The 19,070-nt window shown below is 30.8% G+C and overlaps 3 protein-coding genes across 6 annotated transcripts in view; 2 read left to right on the plus strand and 1 right to left on the minus strand.

Annotated features, from left to right (window-relative positions):
* The window catches only part of LOC113382858 (lachesin-like), a 589,134-nt gene that overhangs the window by 504,131 nt on the left and 65,933 nt on the right, over positions 1-19,070 (plus strand). The window contains exons 14-16 of one of the 4 annotated variants that reach the window (XM_026621106.1): positions 12,877-13,062; positions 13,977-14,109; positions 14,422-14,505. The gene's annotated coding sequence lies outside the window, so the exon portion shown is untranslated. Of the gene's footprint in view, positions 1-9,881; positions 10,025-12,876; positions 13,063-13,976; positions 14,110-14,421; positions 14,506-19,070 lie in introns of those variants that run through there. The other 3 variants (XM_026621105.1, XM_026621107.1, XM_026621108.1) reach the window with 3 other exon arrangements.
* Positions 9,701-11,415, plus strand: LOC113382860 (DNA-directed RNA polymerase I subunit RPA43). The gene is made up of 3 exons (XM_026621110.1): positions 9,701-10,050; positions 10,131-10,466; positions 10,576-11,415. Exons 1-3 carry the CDS (start codon positions 9,866-9,868, stop codon positions 11,339-11,341), a joined length of 1,287 nt encoding a protein of 428 aa, XP_026476895.1. The 5' UTR covers positions 9,701-9,865; the 3' UTR covers positions 11,342-11,415.
* Positions 11,389-12,739, minus strand: LOC113382865 (exosome complex component RRP42). Its single transcript, XM_026621115.1, has 6 exons — positions 12,600-12,739; positions 12,329-12,525; positions 12,094-12,259; positions 11,851-12,030; positions 11,691-11,782; positions 11,389-11,613 (listed from the first exon to the last, which is right to left on the minus strand). Exons 1-6 carry the CDS (start codon positions 12,654-12,656, stop codon positions 11,430-11,432), a joined length of 876 nt encoding a protein of 291 aa, XP_026476900.1. The 5' UTR covers positions 12,657-12,739; the 3' UTR covers positions 11,389-11,429.

A 19,070-nucleotide genomic window follows, 5' to 3' on the forward strand; every position in this document is an offset into this window, starting at 1 on the left:
TCGAATTTTTTTTCTCAGTTAATTCAAATTATTGCTAATATTGTCCACATTTTTGCAGTTATTACAGATCATTAGAAAAACTTTAACACATAATTGTACATAATGATATATATAGAAGCCTTTTACATTATCCATGGATTTTAAATTATTTTAAACAAAAAATGCTATCATACGGTAAATTAAAAAGTGAGTAATAAAAAATAATTAAATTTTTTTACGGTCCAAAATCGTAATGTATAAGTACTATCAGTTAATTATAGTTTAAGGTTCATAAAAATAATTTAAGGCATAAATAACTATCTATAATTTATTTACAAAGTGGTATTTTATTATGGAAAAGCAAAATCACAACAAAGTAATAAACAATTTTGTTCATCAATTATTCTGTTGATTTTTTTGCTGTTTTGTATAAGTTTGGAAGTTAACTTTTGCCTATTAATTTACGGCTTATTGCTAATGATTGTATACACTTTGTGACATCTAATATTTGTGCAAAATACAATGTTTTTATACAAACTACTTCTTTCTCTAATAATACTACTATATACTTTCAGGAACTTTCTTGTTTATTAATTTAGGCATTGATTACTTTCTACTAATTGGTACTAACAACCTTTATTTTGGTGTCTGAACATTTAAATATTTGACGATTTTATCATTAACAATATCTTAAATAAGCCTTTGCTTTCTTTTGGGTTTCCAACTAACGCATTTTATTAAAAGATGACTTTGGTTAAATTATAGGTTATACTAATATTTGAATATTATACTAATATTTACTTTACCTATTTGCATTATTATTTATGTAGCAAAACCAGCAATTTGGGTTTGGTGTAAAAAGTAATGATCATATTATTTATAATTTTATACATTAAAAAATTATTCATCCTTAGGAAACAAATTCAATAAATTGGTGACCCCGTACAAAGAAACGAAGAATGAAAAAGGTCGTGGCAGTATTATACAAGGTAGGATTAGTGATTAGTTTATTTTTTATTCATATATTTATTTAATTTATTATTCATACTTTCACATAAAATATATCATAATTAACGTCCCGTAGGGTATGTTATAGTAATCGCAAAAAATCGAAAACGAAATTTTTTATATATCTTTGCGTTTCAGAGGTTTCTGAACATTTTAGCATACCTTAGAAAAAATTGATGTATGTGTGTGTGTGCGGATACAAATTTTCGTCGACGATTTCGGGAACACGGTTCAACCGATTTCAATTACTCAAAAAACACTCGATTGCTGTTGATAAGGAAACGCGCTGATTAGTTTTTGGCGTAATCAGGTCTAGCCGTTTCGTGGGTACGGGGCAAAAAGTGCCATAAACGGTAATTCAGTTTTTAAGAGAACGGAGTGTCCGATTTTAATAATTCAATAAACATTTTACTTGTATTAACAAGATGAAGAACTGAACAAATTTTTATGAAAGCAGGTCTAGCGGTTTCGGAGATCTAGTGAAAAAAGTAAAAAAAAATGCCATTTGGCGGTCAAAAATGATCATTAGACATATACACATAGAATTATCAGAAATTTTATAGAGATTTTAACAATAAGTATAAATTTTGTTTACATTCCTATAGGTTCTGTACCAATGTTTATCCGTTAGACAGCGACGCGGCGCTTACGCGCTTTGATATTTCGTCTCTATGTAGTTAAAGCAGTACGATTGCTTTGAAAAAAATTTCAGAACTTCCAAAATATTTCAAAATGAAGAAAACATTTTTTTTAATTTATTGTTTCTCAAAAATCTAATTTTTTCAAATGTTAATCTTTTTGGAAAAAATAATTTTTGGTACGGGAAGTTCCAGCAATGTGCCTTAAGGCACGATGCTATGCGCTTCACTAGTTTTTGTAATTATTTAGTAATTCCATAATTCAACTTACAATATGTGTACACCTACAAATTCGTACACTTATTTCTTGCACGATGTGATATATGACGTTATTTTATTGACTAATATTTCAAAATTGCATTACAGCATGCTGTTTCCTAAAAACAAGTTGCATTTTCGTATGCACACTGATTTCCATAGATTTTTCATGTCAAAACATATATATATATATATATATATATATATATATATATATATATATACGAGTATAGCAATTCATTCTTTCGAATTTTCATTCGGCAGCGTTAGAGACAAATCGTTTATATTTATTTCTAAATGTTGAAAGGAAAAATGTGTATGTTTTTGACACCTTGGATTTGAGTGAAAAAGCTTTGGATTTTTAAATTAAATTTTTTGCCGTATTATTTTTATCAAATATCCAAAGATATCAACATACACTTTATATATATCCACGGATTTTTAAACAATTTTTTCCTCGTTTTATTTTTGAACAAAGTTTTGTCCGTTTTTTTAACTTCCCGAAGGAGAAGTTTATGTTTTCATCAAAAAATCCGATTCGCTAATTTTATGTTTCCTCGACGTTTTAAGCCATTCTAAATCGAATGAGACCAAAATTGGAAAACGTATATGTGTATGTGTGCGTGTGTGTTGGCGTGTATGTGAACAGATTTTTTGCCGTAAATCGACGTTTTTTCAAAAACGACTAGACAAAAATTTCAAAGCCATTCGATGTATCTCGATGAGGACTAGCGTTTATTAATTTTACGCGACGATCAGCCGAGCTATTTCTTTGTAAATAGCAGAAAAGTGAAAAAAATTTTGTCCACGTTTTAGTCCGCAATTCTGAATCGATTTTGACCAATTCAAAAACCGTTCGAAAGATATTGGTTGGGAATCGTGCTGATTAGTTTTTCGAGATACCATAGTCTTATAGATCATACTAAAATATTGCGGCCATACGACAAGTCGTTTAATTTTAAAAATTCGTCGAAGTTGGCGAAAACTAGTATAGATTTTTTGGCGTTTGTCCAAATTAGAACTTTCATTGCCGTTTGCTCAAAAAACGCCTGAACCGATTTCAGAAAGTTAAAAGCTATTTGATGTATCTCAATGAGGACTATCGTTTCCTCCTTGTATTTCCATGAGTCCTTTACCTTTACCTTCTCCTTTACTTTTACTTGTTGTGCTCTATTTAAAAATGTTCTAAGTTAATTATAGAATGTTGGAAAATGTTTTAAGTTGACCCTCTTTCTAACCGCTTTTCCTTTTGGGTTTATATAATCATGCGTATACATGCCTTGTACAAATTTGCAACATATATATATATATATATATATATATATATATATAACAAGTATACATTTATCTTTCGGCAGTATTATAATTCAATATTACCCAAGGGTTATTATTGTACAAGTTTCAGTTTAGTCTCTGGTGGCGCGAATTAGCATTTAGATGACCACTGAATGTTTGATCAACAGTATACCATATAACATAAAATCGACATTGTTTTATTCACAAGATATAAACAATACCAGTTTATTTGCAGGAAGAAAATATTTTATTTATAGAATATATTGTATATGGATAAAAACTGACATAGCACAATCATACATAACTAGTGGGCCGCATGGCATCGTGCCTTAAGGCAAATTGATGAAACATTCCGTACCAAAAATTATTATTTTTTTAAAAACGATTAGCATTTTTGAAAAAATATTACTTCGAAAAAATTAGATTTTTGAGAAACTATAAATTTAACAAAAAATTACTTTTTTTTGCAAAAAAAAAATATTGAAAAAAATGTTTCCTTCATTTTGACATATTTTGGAAATTCTTAACTTTTTTTTCAGAGCAATCGTGCTGCTTTAACTGCATAGAGACGAAATCTCAAAGCGCGTAAGCGCCGCGTCGCCGTCTAACGGATAAACATTGGAACGGAACTCATAGGAATGTAAACAAAATTTATACTTATTGTTAAAATCTCTATAAAACATCTGGTAATTTGATGTGCATATGTCTAATGATCATTTTTGACCGCCAAATGGCATTTTTTTTTACTTTTTTCATTCGATCTGCGAAACCGCTAGACTTGCCTTCATGAAAATTTGATCAGTTCTTCACCTTGTTAATACAAGTAAAATGTTTTTTGAATTATTAAAATCGAACGCTTCGTTCTCTTAATAAATGATTTACCATTTTTGCACTTTTTGCCCCATATCTTCGGAACGACTAGACCTGCCTTTGCCAAAAACTAATCAGCGCGTCTCCTTATCAATACGAATCGAATGTTTTTTAAATTATTCAAATCGGTTGATCGGTGTTCCCGAAATCGTCGACGAAAATTTGTATCCGAACATACATACATACACGCACACACACACACATACATCCATTTTTTATAAGGTATGCCAAAATGTTCAGAAGGTTTTGAAACGTAGAGATCTATAAAAATTTTCATTTTCGATTTTTTGTGATTACTATAACTTGCCCTACGGGAAGTTAATAATTGAATAATAACATAAAATAATAACATATATTTAAAAGTTTCGAAGTTTAAAACAACGAAAAACAATACTTTTGTTGTGGTTTTTCAAACATAGGCGATTATTTCCTGATAGCGACGTTGTTAGAATCAAGGTGATGGATGGTTATACGTTTTTTCCCTCTACTTTCAAATATTGTTAATACGAAATTCTTAACTTTACTTGTTTTTGGGATATCGTTGGTGGACCTTTTTTTGGCGGACCTTTAGGCCCTGCTCTAACGCATAATATTAATAATAATAAATAGTAGTGTGCCCGAAGGCAGTTCCATATTATGAGATCATGACAAAATCCCTGATTTTCTTCCCCTTCCTTGTTTATTATTTCCATTAATGACGATTTATCACTTCATATTCGTTTTTATGAATTTTCCTTTTCAAACTTCTGCTTCATGGTTCAGAGCTTCAGATTTCAGTTCTCTGTATTTCCTTTTCTCGCATCAGTCATCAACCATCTGCATTTTTCTTCTTCCCAATCCTTTCAGTTCTTCTATTTTGCCTTCGACGACGTTGTGTGGAAGCACTCTTTTTGCAGGAATCCGATCCAGTTTCCTTTTCTTCTCAGCATTGTGCTCAGTATAGTCTTTTCTTTGCCCACTCTTTTCAGGGCTTCCTCATTTGTAATTTTGTCAGACAACTTTATTTTGTCCATCCGCCTCTAGCACCGCATTTCAAAACTCTTCAGATAGTTTTGTCGACTTTCCTTAGAGTCTATGTCTCTGATCCGTAGAGAGCTATGCTTCAGACATAACATTGTTCGGTTTTCGATATGACCGCAAGATCATTGGCGTACTAAATAAATCGAAATCTGTTTCCTCCGAACAGACTAAATCATTTTACGAACAAGTTCTGAAAGCTCTTAACATTTACCTAACGATCCACAAGGAATTTAAAGGCGAAACGTAGACCGTAGACGAGGCGGAGGTCGGGGTTGGGTTGGTTTGGGTTGCTATTAACATTTGTAGCTGTTTTATCGCATCGGGCAAATGAATGAGTTAGTCAGTCAAGTTCACTCACACGAAAACCGCGATAAATTTTTCATGTTTTTTTCTTCCTCGTTATATTCTTAACCCTACCCACGAAATCGATACGAAAATACTGCGACATCGAGACTTTTTAGCACGACGTAAATATTTTTGTAATAGAAACGTATAATATTATATATTTTGCTTAAAACTTAACACGTTTGTCATTTTCTATGAAGTTCTGCAAATTCAACACCTGAATTTGAAGGTGGAGGAGGCGAAGAATTGGGATTGGAAAATTCTCATACTTTGTCCCATGCTTATAATAGTTTCCAAGCATTCAATTTAAAAGACTTATGCATAATAGCCGGTGATCACTGTTGGAAACTTTATGTTGATATTTTGGTACGTGAGCGTTGAAGTTCGATTCTTTCTATAACATAGCTAGGTATTAAATTAAATATATTATTATTCAGGTTTTAGAATTATTGTGGTTTTAGAATTTTTTTGAGAATGTTGAATTTTTTCCAAAGAGATCGCGCTGCTTAGCTATTTTGGAGATAAAATAGCGTCGCAGTCTTACAGCTAAACATAATATATCTTGGTACATATTCGTGCTTATTATTAAAATTTTTATATAATATCAGATAATTTAATGTACATATCAATCAAATCAATTTTTTACTTCGTCAGTACAAGTAAAATGCTCTTTGAATCATTCAAATCGGAGGCTCCGTTCCCTCAAAAACTGAATTGATATTTTTTGCACTTTTTGTTTCGTATCATCGAATCGGCTGGACCTGCCTTTGCAAAAAAGCAATCAGTCTGTAGTCTGCAAAACAAATACACGTGATATCATACTATAACTATCCCTCCCCCACGTGATATTTTGTGATTATTTGTCAAAGCGCCCCTGTCCTTAAAAACCTCACGATTAATCGACACCCCCTAAGCCGTTGCTTTATGATTACCAAAAAAGTGTAATTTTATTTGTCCTCGTTTTGAAAATTTAAAGAAGTATCATTATAGAATCTGTATTCCAGCTATTTTCACTCTGAAACATCTATTTACTTATATTTATATCGATTTTCGAGTGAAAATGGATATCATTACTGCTTGAAATCAGCTGATCCAAAAAGCGTGTTTGAACCCTAGACCTTATAATTATTTATTAAATACGCAAGTGGGGGTTTTGTTCTGAAGTTTTACTTTTGTTAACTTTATACTTATTATTTACAAATTTTCTAACTTATTTAAACCTTTGCATAATACTTCAAAAGTTCAAACAATAGCTAAAAAATAAATCAGTTATTTTTAATAAATAATTTAATTTAATATTGAATAAAAAAATATTTGCCTGCAATTTTTTGACTTATTTTTATTTTATCATTTATTTTAAAAAAATTGAAAAATTGTTTATAACTTACTTTCTATACGTTTTAAACGATATTTAAGAGTATTCACCTGCCCCACAATAACTATTCATAGTTTGAAACTTGGTAAAGTTACAATTACGGCATTTACCAAATCAGATTTAATAGATGTAATTACAAAATGATATGTTTTCGAATAGCATATCACAAATCATATAGACAAACCGCCTATTGCCGTCATGAATTCTACTTATCAAGGAACTATTACATATTTCATTTGTCTTTCAGAAAACAGGGAAGTATAACTTATACTGTGTAAGGACTATTTCTAAAATGTTATATTAATTTATAACATGCAAAAGTAACTTGATATTGCGTCTGAATGATGTCGATACTTTTCTTATAAACCTAATAGTCAGAGTTTATTCTAATTGCAAAGGATAATGAATAAGTCTTGTAGTAGTCTTTTTGTAAAAGGTTCATGAACTGTTAATTTTCCTTAGGGTAATTTACAGCAATCGCAAAAAAACGAAAATAAATTTTTTTTGTATATCTTTGTGTTTCAAAGGTTTCTGAACATTTTGGCATACCATGAAAAATGGATGCGTATGTATATGTAATGTGCAGGTGTGTATGGAGCTAGAAAATTTCGTCGACGAGTTAGTGAACACTGATCAACCAATTTTCTTATCTCTGGATCAACCTATTTGAATGTTTAGGTTCATATTGATGAAGAGAGACGTGCAGATTAGTTTTTGGCAAAGGCAGGTCTAGCCGTTTCGAAGAAACGAGACAAAAATGCAAAAAATGGCAATTCAGTTTTATCAATTTATTTATTTTTTATCAAATATTCAAAGGTATTTTATCCACGGATTTTTAAACAAAGTTTTGACCGTTTCATTTTTATCAAATATTCAAAAATATCAATCCACGGATTTTTAAACAATTTTCTTGCCGTTTTATTTTTATGAAATTTTTAAATATATCAATCCATGGATTTTTTAAACAAAGTTCAGGCCGTTTTATTTTTATCAAATAATCAAAGATATCTATCTATCTACCATAAAGTGTGTAGGAATAAGTTTTCTCAAAGGTTTTTGCAATACTATTCCTTATGCTCTAAAATAATTATGGCAATATCGTCGATTAGAAGGGCGTTTTGCAGAGGGCGATAAGCGTTTGGGTATGCGAACAAAATCACTTTACCAGAACTGGTAAAACAAAACCTCCGGTAACGATAAGAACCAAATTATATTTCCTCAACGTTCTAGTTTTTCGGCATGATATATATACTACATTCGATACAGGCATTTTATTGTTATTTCAACAGCGTTCTAAACTATGCTCAGGATTCTGTTTTGATGTATTTTCTACAACCTAGTTTCTATCATTAAGCAACCCATTGGTTGTCCTTAATCTTTGTGAACAATTTTTCACTTTACATACTGGTTTGGAGCTTCTCCGTGTCTTCGTGGTAAAAGCTTGGTTTGTTTCTGGGTTTAGTATTCAATCGGACAGCTTGACGTCAAGTATTATTAATATATGCTTTAGTTGAAAATATAGATATGAATTTGATATCAAGAGGAAATAGCCGTTTTTAACTGCTTAAGGAATTCAATGTGTAATATTCACCACTTCGATTTTTTTCAAAAAAAAATCGAAAATCGAGAAAATATAATGTAACGGGTCATGCTATATTTTCGTTTATTGCTTTTTATTCGCCAACAGTTAAAAATATTAAAATTCCATTTTTGGTCGTTATTCTTGGCAAATCATAAGCTATCTACGCATATTTGTTTGAAGTTGCTATGTTATCGAGGCGCCGATTTTTTTTTTTTTAAATGTACTTTTTTTCGATGGCTTGAGCATTTTCTAACTCTAACTGGAAAGTTTAATGCCGAGATTGTTAACTTCCCGTAATGTAAGTTATTGTAATCGTCCAAAAATCAAAAATAAAAATTTTTACATTTCTAGACGTTTTGAAGGTTTCTGAACATTTTGGCATACCTCAGAGAAAATGAATGTGTGTGTATGCATGTATGTATGGATACAATTTTTCGGTGACGTTTTCGAGCGCACGGATTAACCGATTTGAACGGTTCAAAAAACGTTCGATTTCCATTGATAGGGAGATGTGCTGATTAGTTTTTGGCAAAGGCAGGTCCAGCTGTTACGGAGATAAAGAGCAAAGAGTGCAGATAATAGAAATCGAGTTTTTGAGAGAACGGAGCATCCGATTTGAATGATCTAAAAAACATTCAATTAGTGATGATTGGTAGAAGTGTTTATTAGTTTTTGGCAAAGGCAGACCCAGCCATTTCGAAGATACGGTGCTAAATGTGCGAAAAATGGCAGTTTTTGAGAGAACTAACCGTCCGATTTAAATGATTCAAAGAACTTTCTGCTTGTCCTAACAAAATAATTGGTTTTGAAAATAAAATTTTTGTTTCAACTTTTTTTTATTATTTTTTTTTCAATTTTTTTTATATCGAAAATAATTCTGATTTTATTTTTAATTCTGACCATAGTTTTAATATACTTTAAACAACTAATTTTAACTTTGCAATTCAGTTTATATTGTTATAAATATTAGACTATGTTACAATATTTATAATAATCTATTTGAAAATATTCAGTATTCCTCGAACATTTTGTTACGGTACGGGAAGTTTCAGCAATTTGCCTGAAGGCACGATGCCATGCCAATAGTTTTTTAATATTACAAACAAAATGAAAAAAATTCAAGATATTAAAAATGGCGCCAAATCCTAGACCATGTAATACAGGATTATATGGTCTAAGTACTAAAAACATTGGATGAAGTTGGTACCCCTTAAACAAGTGGCGTCATCTTCACGCGATATATTCCATATGTCAAAATGTTAAATTTAACTACATGGTTTTTATTGTAACAAAAATTAATTAATTATAGGAATTATATTAAATGTTAATTAACATAATTTACAAAGTATATTATTTACTGAAAGTATCTGTATGTGAAATTTGTTAATATTTGTGTTCAAATAATAACAAATTATTCATATAGGTTATATTAATAAGGTTATTTTATCAACACGTGTAAATTCTTATGTAAAATATTAATATAACAATTTCAATATGTATAAAAAATCAGTGATAAAATTCAAATTGCAAGAACTGACCGATTATGTGGAGGATCCAAAATCTTGTGTGAAATGTCTTCGGCGAAAACAACACCTCTCAGTTTTACCCTGGTGCTTAGAAGACTTAAAAAAATCTGTCGAAGGCATTTTAAATAGAAAAATAGCTCATTATGATAAATGGTAATAATTTGGAATAAATGAAATCTAAATTGCCATAAACTCCTTTGACACCAGCCAATTTTTATTATATATAATTTCAGTTTAGATGGAATCTTACTTAGTGCTAGAAATATCATGCTGCTGAGCTCATTAGGAGCATTACGAAATGACAGTCCTGAAATTCATATCGATATTGAAGCAGATTTCTACATATTTCAACCAGAAATAGGGAGCGTTCTTGAGGGAGTTGTTATCAAAAAGCATGAACATTTTATAGGATGCTTAGTGCATAGAGTTTTTAATATAACAATACCCAGAAATAATGAACATAATTGGCCGGGAAGTTACCTAGAAATAGGTAATAATGTTGTGTTCAAAGTTATATATATGGATTTTACAGGGAAAATTCCACATATCCGAGGTGAAATTGATACTAGGTATGAATATATTTTAATATTAATTTACTACATTATTGCTTAAAAACATTATTTCTATTCAAATTGTCTAAGCTTTGTTCTTGTTAATGGTTGTATATTTTTGTTTCAGTAATATGGAATATGAAGATATGTCTTTAAATGATTCAACAATGCATGAGGAGCATATTCATTTGAAGGAATCTAAAAAGAATAAAAGGATTTGTTTTGATGACATGCTATTGAATGAAAATGAAGAACCTGCTGAAATTAATCAATCCAATAGAAAGAGAAAGAAAAGTAAAAAACATAAAAAAGATTTATCTCCCATGGATGTAAATGAAAATGATTCTGTTATTGATGAAAGAGATATATCTGATGTGAATAAGAAACGAAGCAAAAATAGCAGTACTATTAAAGAATCTGAAATACAAACTGCAGTCTGTACACCTTCCTATACTTTGAATATAGATAAATACAAAAATATGAAAAGTCAATTACTGAGTCCTTCTAAAGTATCACCTGTTGTAGAGGCTACTTCTCCTTCAAGAAAAATTAATAGTAACAAGAGAAAACCCCGAACAGACAGTGAAGGTTACAATACTGAACCAGTTCACGAAGAAATGAGCAATTCAAAAATTTCATCAAGTAGTACCACTTCTGAAGTTAATAAGAGTAATAATAAAAGCTTATTGAAACGAGATTCCCTCGTGTCCAGCCTTTTAAATATGGCCAAAAATACATTAAGCACTACTAAAAAATTAAAGCATAGTATAATGCATGATGTCTCTGACAATAATGAGACAAGTATTGAACATCGAGCAGAAAAAATATCTAAGAAGAGGAAACTTTCATTAGAATCTCCAATTAAAGTTAAAAAGTTTAAGAAATCATTGTAATTAAATGTACATTACATTGAACTTTAAATGTAATATAAATTGTGACATGTTTCTTTGTAACAAAAATAATTCTAAGCAGATGAAATATTCATTTCAAAAATCCAACTGGTTTTCTTTTAGGTATATTTTCTTCTTTTGTAAGTGCTTCCATTAATGTATTGTGCATATCGAGACCTGCTTGACATCCTATTCGAACACTTTCTTTCAATGTTGTAGGATTTATACTCCCTGAACCTGCTGTTCTCATGCAAGTTATCTGTGTGGAATCGCCCCTAAAGGATACAAATATTATTTTCTATATAGCCCATATACATATTTTGAAGCCTTGAAAATATTTTAGCAAGTTTACCTTATTCCTATAACCAAACTAACAGCACTGCACTTCTCTTCCTCAGCACTTGGATCTACAACACAATGTTCTCCAATTTTGCAAAGAGTAATCTGAAATTTAAAATTATTAAAAACTTGCTTACTTACTTATATTATTCCAGAATACATAGATACTCTACCAAAAGTGGAGCATTTAAAACATTGAGTCTCTCGCTTTCATAAGGGTCATCAGAGAGTTGTAAATCTACATTGCCTCCGTCTAACACAGCAGCAGTTACTTTAGGGATTCGAGTATTATATAAAGCTCCTTTCACTGCTAAAGAAACAGCATCAAATAAATTACCACCGCATTCTAAAATCTGAATAACAATATATTTAATTTAATACCGAGTTATTTTATATAAGAAATAATGCTCATGTACCAAGATATCAACATAAAGTTTCCAACACTGATGACCAGCCATTATGCATAAGTCTTTTAAATTAAATGCTTGAGAACTATTATAAGCATGAGACAAAGTATGAGAAATTTCCAATCCCAATTCTTCGCCTCCTCTACCTTCAAATTCAGGTGTTGCATTTGCAGAACTTCATAGAAAATGACAAAAGTGTTAAGTGTGAAACAAAATATTTAAAATGTGTATGTAATACGCATACCAGTCTACAAAGAATTCGATTTTTCCTTCGCATGGTCTTTCCGGGAAAGGAATATCTATTTCAGTTTTTACTCCAACTAAAATGTCTGTATTTGCTAATCTCAATCTTGCTGAACCGCTAGCATGACTAACAATATCAGTCTCCAATTCCATGGGTCTATATTCTTGCCTAGTTCGTCCATCACAACGAAAATTTTCCTGAATATAGATAATTTGATCACCTTTGTGCTTGTACATTAGTAGAGTAAAACTAAAATAATTATGTTGCTCACGTCAACTCCATGTAATATAAAGGTTTTTTCGGCCTCACTTAATAATACGCCAGCCATAGTTTTAATTGATTAAAACATATTATTATTAAAATAATAAATAATTATTTGTCGTGATTACTACATGCACGCGCTTGTTTATGTTTGAGGTTAAGTTCATTATTATATTGTCATTGTCATTGTCATTGTCTAGAGTTAAGTATGCCAACATTAGCAAGTTGACCTACATTTCAAACTATGTCCTTACCTTTCACTTACGTGTTGTATACCCTGATGACAGGTGACAGGAGACCGGATGACACATACTCTTCTTTTATCTATGGGATGACACTTCAAGCAAGCAAGGTTTGTTGGTCGCTGTGCGCAATTTCACAATCCATTTTAATCTCAGCCATCGCGAGAAGAAGATCTTGGGAAGCCAGTAGAAACTCCAGTAATAGGAAGCCAGTGTACACTCAAGTAGTAGGTAAGTGCATTTGCCACATGTTTTATTTTGCAATTGTACCCTGTCAAAGTAAAAGGTTGTATGGCCGAGTATATATTAGTATTTTGCATTAGTCATTTTATGTAATGGGTTTGAGGATTATTTGTGGATTCGAAGCTTATGCAGGTGTTTACATGATCTTTCCCAAGGGTGCTACAAATACTCGTCACTACATAATGACAGATTTTATGACAGATCATCGATGAATATCGAGTGTTTTCATGCAGTTTAAGAAATCATTGAGAAAAGGACCATTGATATTGCTTTGATGCAGATGGTCATCTTTCAATTTCATTAGGGAGTTGTTTTAATGGTATATTTTCTTTCTATATTTGCCTATACCGCATCAATCAGAAATCTATCTGAATCGCCAACGAATACAAAATTTATTTGCTTAACGATCCTGGCTCGTGATGAACAAAAATAATTATGTCAGAGCATAATAATGTGATTCTATTTTGAAATTGTTGAAGGATTTCAATTATTCTCAAAAATTCTTTAGAAGTAATTCTTTAGAAAGATTCTATAGTGCTAATACGATCAATGCTTCTTATATGCAATATTTTGTAAGTAAATGAAGCTGCTGCATTAATTTTAATTTAATGATTTTGGAAACAAAGTACTTTTTACAATTGAATGTCACGATCACAATGAAATGTATTCAACATATTAAAAAAGATTTCAGTATTATAATTATTATTCATACATTTTAACATTTTTACAGCAGTTTGCTCTTTCAATTATAAAAGCCTCTGTATTTTTATACAATTCCCCTGATGACAAAAAAATTCTGTGCTGATTCTGATTTTTTACTTAAGACAAGATACGTGCAATATTTAATTTCAGATAGACATACAAAGAGTAATCCAAACTTAGTATTACATTTTATATTTCAGCTCTGCTATAAGATAGAAGCTGTCGACAATAATCAATTGAATTATAAAAAATAAGTCAACTCTGAAATGAGAATCCCGTATTATCCTACTAGCTTGCTTGCTGCAGTAGACTTCTTAGCTTTATTAACTATCGGTAAGATAACAAAACAAGCATTTCTTATTTCGTAAGATACAAGTCCAATTATTTTTGTTTTGGGAAACCTAGAGTATAATTATGCTTTTTTATACACTTATAAAATACTACAAGGACAAGATCAATACATAGTCTTTCTAGAAACATACTCTAAGCTTCCATCCTTAATTGTTAACTGACAATGCTTACAGTTCAAATAAAACATGTAAAACTAATCACATAATAATCATATCTCAAAATAATTAAATATTCAATATATTTGTACAAGATTTATTATATAGGCTCTGTATTGATACTTTTTTCTTGATACAGGTTGCTGATGAACCACAATTAAGAATGGCAACCCATAAGAGACGATATCTGCTGAAGGATCGAAAAGACTTTTCTGGAAACGCCTATTTATTAAACGGAATATGCCTAGAAACTTCAAGGTATGCAATTTATTTAATCATTTGCTTATTTATTCATCTTAATATTCTGATATCGTCATTAAGAATTTATTCATATTTTTTTCATTTTATTTAATTTTTTTTAATATATTTCACTTTCCATTATATTACAATAATGTGTAATAAATCTAGTTGGAGTACTAATAAATCACTCATAAATTAATTTTAGTCAAATATTTACACTACATCGCAAAGATCATGAAACGTGTCTTAAAATACCGCTTACAAATAGTTCAATTTTTTCATTATTGACTTACTCATTCACGAGTTTTAATTATTCATTTATTTATGCATACAATTGATATTTTTACTTGTTGTTTATTTTTATTTTTTTACTTACCCATTTAATAATTTAAGAACTTTTTGTAGTTCCTCTACGATTATTGTAATCGGCCAAAAATCGAAAATGAAAATTTTTGCATATCATCACGTTTCAAAAGTTTCTGAAAGTTTTGGCAAACCTTAAAAAAATTTGATGTGTATGCGTTTTGTTTGTGGATACAATTTTTTTTCTTATATGAAAAAATTTGTACTTTTTGAGATACCGAAGCTTTTGATTTTATTTTTGATTTCAAAATTTTGAGTCTTTTATAAAATACGAATAATGATAGTGACATTATTTAAAATAATCTATTTGAAAATGTTCAATATTACTTGGATATTTTATTACGTTATGGGAAGTTCTAGCAATTTGCCTTAAGGCACAACGTCATGAACCACTAGCTTGTTTCTAAACTTATGGATTTATACATTTATCTATTCTTTGTTTCAATTATTTTGTTTATTTATATACCTTTCATATCAATTATTCATTTATTTTTATTACTTATTTAGTTTATTCTTTTCAATTTTGCCATTTTTTCTATGAATTATTTATTTTTTTATTCATTTATCTGTTGTTTTTTAGTTTTATATATTTTTAATTTTAATTAAAAATTAAATAATAAAATTTGAATTAATTTTTATTTTATTGATAATTGTCTAATCGGACCAATTCGAATTTTTTTGCGCACGATGTCATTTTTGAGCCGTGTCAAGTGGCTCCGCCGGCGACTTGATTGGTGGGCTGCAACGCAGGAGGACCTTCAGGACCAAGGGAGAGGACCCAGGGAAGTACCCAATAGTAATAAGTGTGTTATGAAAACGAGCAAAATTAAACAAATCATTGTCGGGTTCTCATTCATTCATTCGCATTTGTATCTATTGTATTTTAATTTTGCGCAATTTCTTTTAACAATTGGTCACATTGACACTAGATTGTGAACGGCATACGTAGTTTGGCGCGATCGTATCTATTTGACAAATACAACTTCTTGCTATATAATCAATTTTCTAAGTACTGCTTTGTTAGCGTATTATGTAATGTCATGATTCAGATAATTATTTGCATGCTAATATAGTAGTTTGGGGTAGTAGAAAGTTATGTAGGTAGCATTCGTAGTTCTAGTTTTGACTGACACACTAACACAATAATCCACTACTAAACAAGAATGTAATAAACTGAATCATTCGACATTATGTATTACTTAATCATATAATCATTAAACTATTGTCAATTATAAACAACTGCTGCCGTTTGCAATCCATATAGCATTGCGCCAATTTATTATTATTCCGATATGCATAAGTTCTTACATTGATGCATTAACTTTTTTTTCATCACTTTTAGGGCGTTACAAAAAATTGTCCATGATACAAAAATCAAGGACCAAGTGTGAGCACTAAATGTTATCAATCCATGAAATAGTTTGAATCTGGGATTTATATATTTAATTTTAACCTGCAGATAACTTTACCTCCTTCAGTGTTATTTATCAAACATTTTAAAAGACGTGTTCCAATCTTTTGTTTTTTTAATTTCAGATTCAATTATCCACTTCTGAATCAAGAGCCCTCATAGCTTATAATCCATCAAACAGTAAGAACTTATCAAGTATCTATTAGGCAATCTGTATCCTTTATCAAACATTTTCAAAGACGTGTTCTAACCTTTTTTTTTTTGTTTATTTCAGATTCAATTCTCCTGCACCACTGAACTACCAGTCCTCATCGCCTTCAATCCATCAAACAGTAAGCACATATCAAGTATCTATCAGACAGACAGTATGTATCCTTTACCAAACATTTTCAAAGACGTGTTCTAATCTTTTTTTTTTTTGTTTATTTCAGATTCAATTCTCCTGCACCACTGAACCACCAGTCCTCATCGCCTTCAATCCATCAAACAGTAAGCACATATCAAGTATCTATCAGACAGACAGTATGTATCCTTTACCAAACATTTTCAAAGACGTGTTCTAATCTTTTTTTTTTGTTTATTTCAGATTCAATTCTCCTGCACCACTGAACCACCAGTCCTCATCGCCTTCAATCCATCAAACAGTAAGCACATATCAAGTATCTATCAGACAGGCAGTATGTATCCTTTACCAAACATTTTCAAAGACGTGTTCTAATCTTTTTTTTTTTTTGTTTATTTCAGATTCAATTCTCCTGCACCACTGAACCACCAGTCCTCATCGCCTTCAATCCATCAAACAGTAAGCACATATCAAGTATCTATCAGACAGGCAGTATGTATCCTTTACCAAACATTTTCAAAGACGTGTTCTAATCTTTTTTTTTTGTTTATTTCAGATTCAATTCTCCTGCACCACTGAACCACCAGTCCTCATCGCCTTCAATCCATCAAACAGTAAGCACATATCAAGTATCTATCAGACAGGCAGTATGTATCCTTTACCAAACATTTTCAAAGACGTGTTCTAATCTTTTTTTTTTTGTTTATTTCAGATTCAATTCTCCTGCACCACTGAACCACCAGTCCTCATCGCCTTCAATCCATCAAACAGTAAGCACATATCAAGTATCTATCAGACAGGCAGTATGTATCCTTTACCAAACATTTTCAAAGACGTGTTCTAATCTTTTTTTTTTTTGTTTATTTCAGATTCAATTCTCCTGCACCACTGAACCACCAGTCCTCATCGCCTTCAATCCATCAAACAGTAAGCACATATCAAGTATCTATCAGACAGGCAGTATGTATCCTTTACCAAACATTTTTCGAAGACGTGTTCTAATCTTTTTTTTTTTTGTTTATTTCAGATTCAATTCTCCTGCACCACTGAACCACCAGTCCTCATCGCCTTCAATCCATCAAACAGTAAGCACATATCAAGTATCTATCAGACAGGCAGTATGTATCCTTTACCAAACATTTTCAAAGACGTGTTCTAATCTTTTTTTTTTTTGTTTATTTCAGATTCAATTCTCCTGCACCACTGAACCACCAGTCCTCATCGCCTTCAATCCATCAAACAGTAAGCACATATCAAGTATCAAGTATCATCAGACAGGCAGTATGTATCCTTCACCAAACACTTTCAAAGACGTGTTCTAATCTTTTTTTTTTTTTGTTTATTTCAGATTCAATTCTCCTGCACCACTGAACCACCAGTTCTCATCGCCTTCAATCCATCAGACAGCAAGCGCTTATCGAGTATCTATCAGACTGGCAGTATGTATCCTTTATCAAACATTTTCAAAGACGTGTTCTAATCTTTTTTTTTTCAGATTTAATTATCCACTTCTGAATCAATAGACTCTAATCAGACTGTAAACGCTCATGAACGATCAGTCGACAATCAACTGCTTGGGTTTTGAAACACTAATTCTTATAAATTTGCACAAGTGGTTCTTTTTGTAACTGTGTTTAGTCTTATGCATGTTCCTACCAGTAGTCTTACTAACTCATTAACAGTACTAACATTTTAATAACGTAGTTTGATCAGTTACAATAAAAACCACTTGTTGCAGTTTACTTAGGAAGACTTAGCGAAACGGCTCAGAAGAAAACACTTGGTGAGTTACATTTTTATAATGTATTATAGTAGTCTGACTTATAACTAATTAAACGTTTTTGTTCACAGCGTAAGCAATGATCTCTTCAGGATTGCCCTCAACTTACACACGTGCCTGCATTGGACTTATCTTGCTGTCAGAAACATTAACTCAATGGTGTTCCTAGAGAAGATACATGCTGCATTCAATCAAGGGTTATGATTTGGATACTTATAATATATTCATCTAATTATTAAATAAATACATTATTAGTTCAAATTGTTGTTTGAATTTTCATTAATGCTTATAATATGTTACTTATATGTTACTTATATGTTACTTATATGTTACTTATAATATGTTACTTATAATATGTTACTTAAATTCTATAAATATTTTGAATTATTTTGATGTCATAGGTGTAAGAGAAGAATGTCATCCGTCAGTTGAGATAAATCAAGACAAAGTAAACTGATTGGCTCCATTGTGAAGATTGCGGATACAGCAGTTTAGACATTAAAACATTCGTTGGGCAAAGAAATATAAGTATTAAAATATTTTTATACTTGATATATATACTTAAGAATTATGTTAAATAATTTGTTTTATAGGCTTATTTGACGAAACTTTAGGCGGTCTTCTGAATGGTTTGCACTCTGGTCTCACTTT

This window comes from Ctenocephalides felis, unplaced genomic scaffold, assembly GCF_003426905.1.
Source record: "Ctenocephalides felis isolate EL2017-DRISC unplaced genomic scaffold, ASM342690v1 CF-g0.4_SCAFFOLD_03570, whole genome shotgun sequence".
NCBI classification, from domain to species: domain Eukaryota; kingdom Metazoa; phylum Arthropoda; class Insecta; order Siphonaptera; family Pulicidae; genus Ctenocephalides; species Ctenocephalides felis.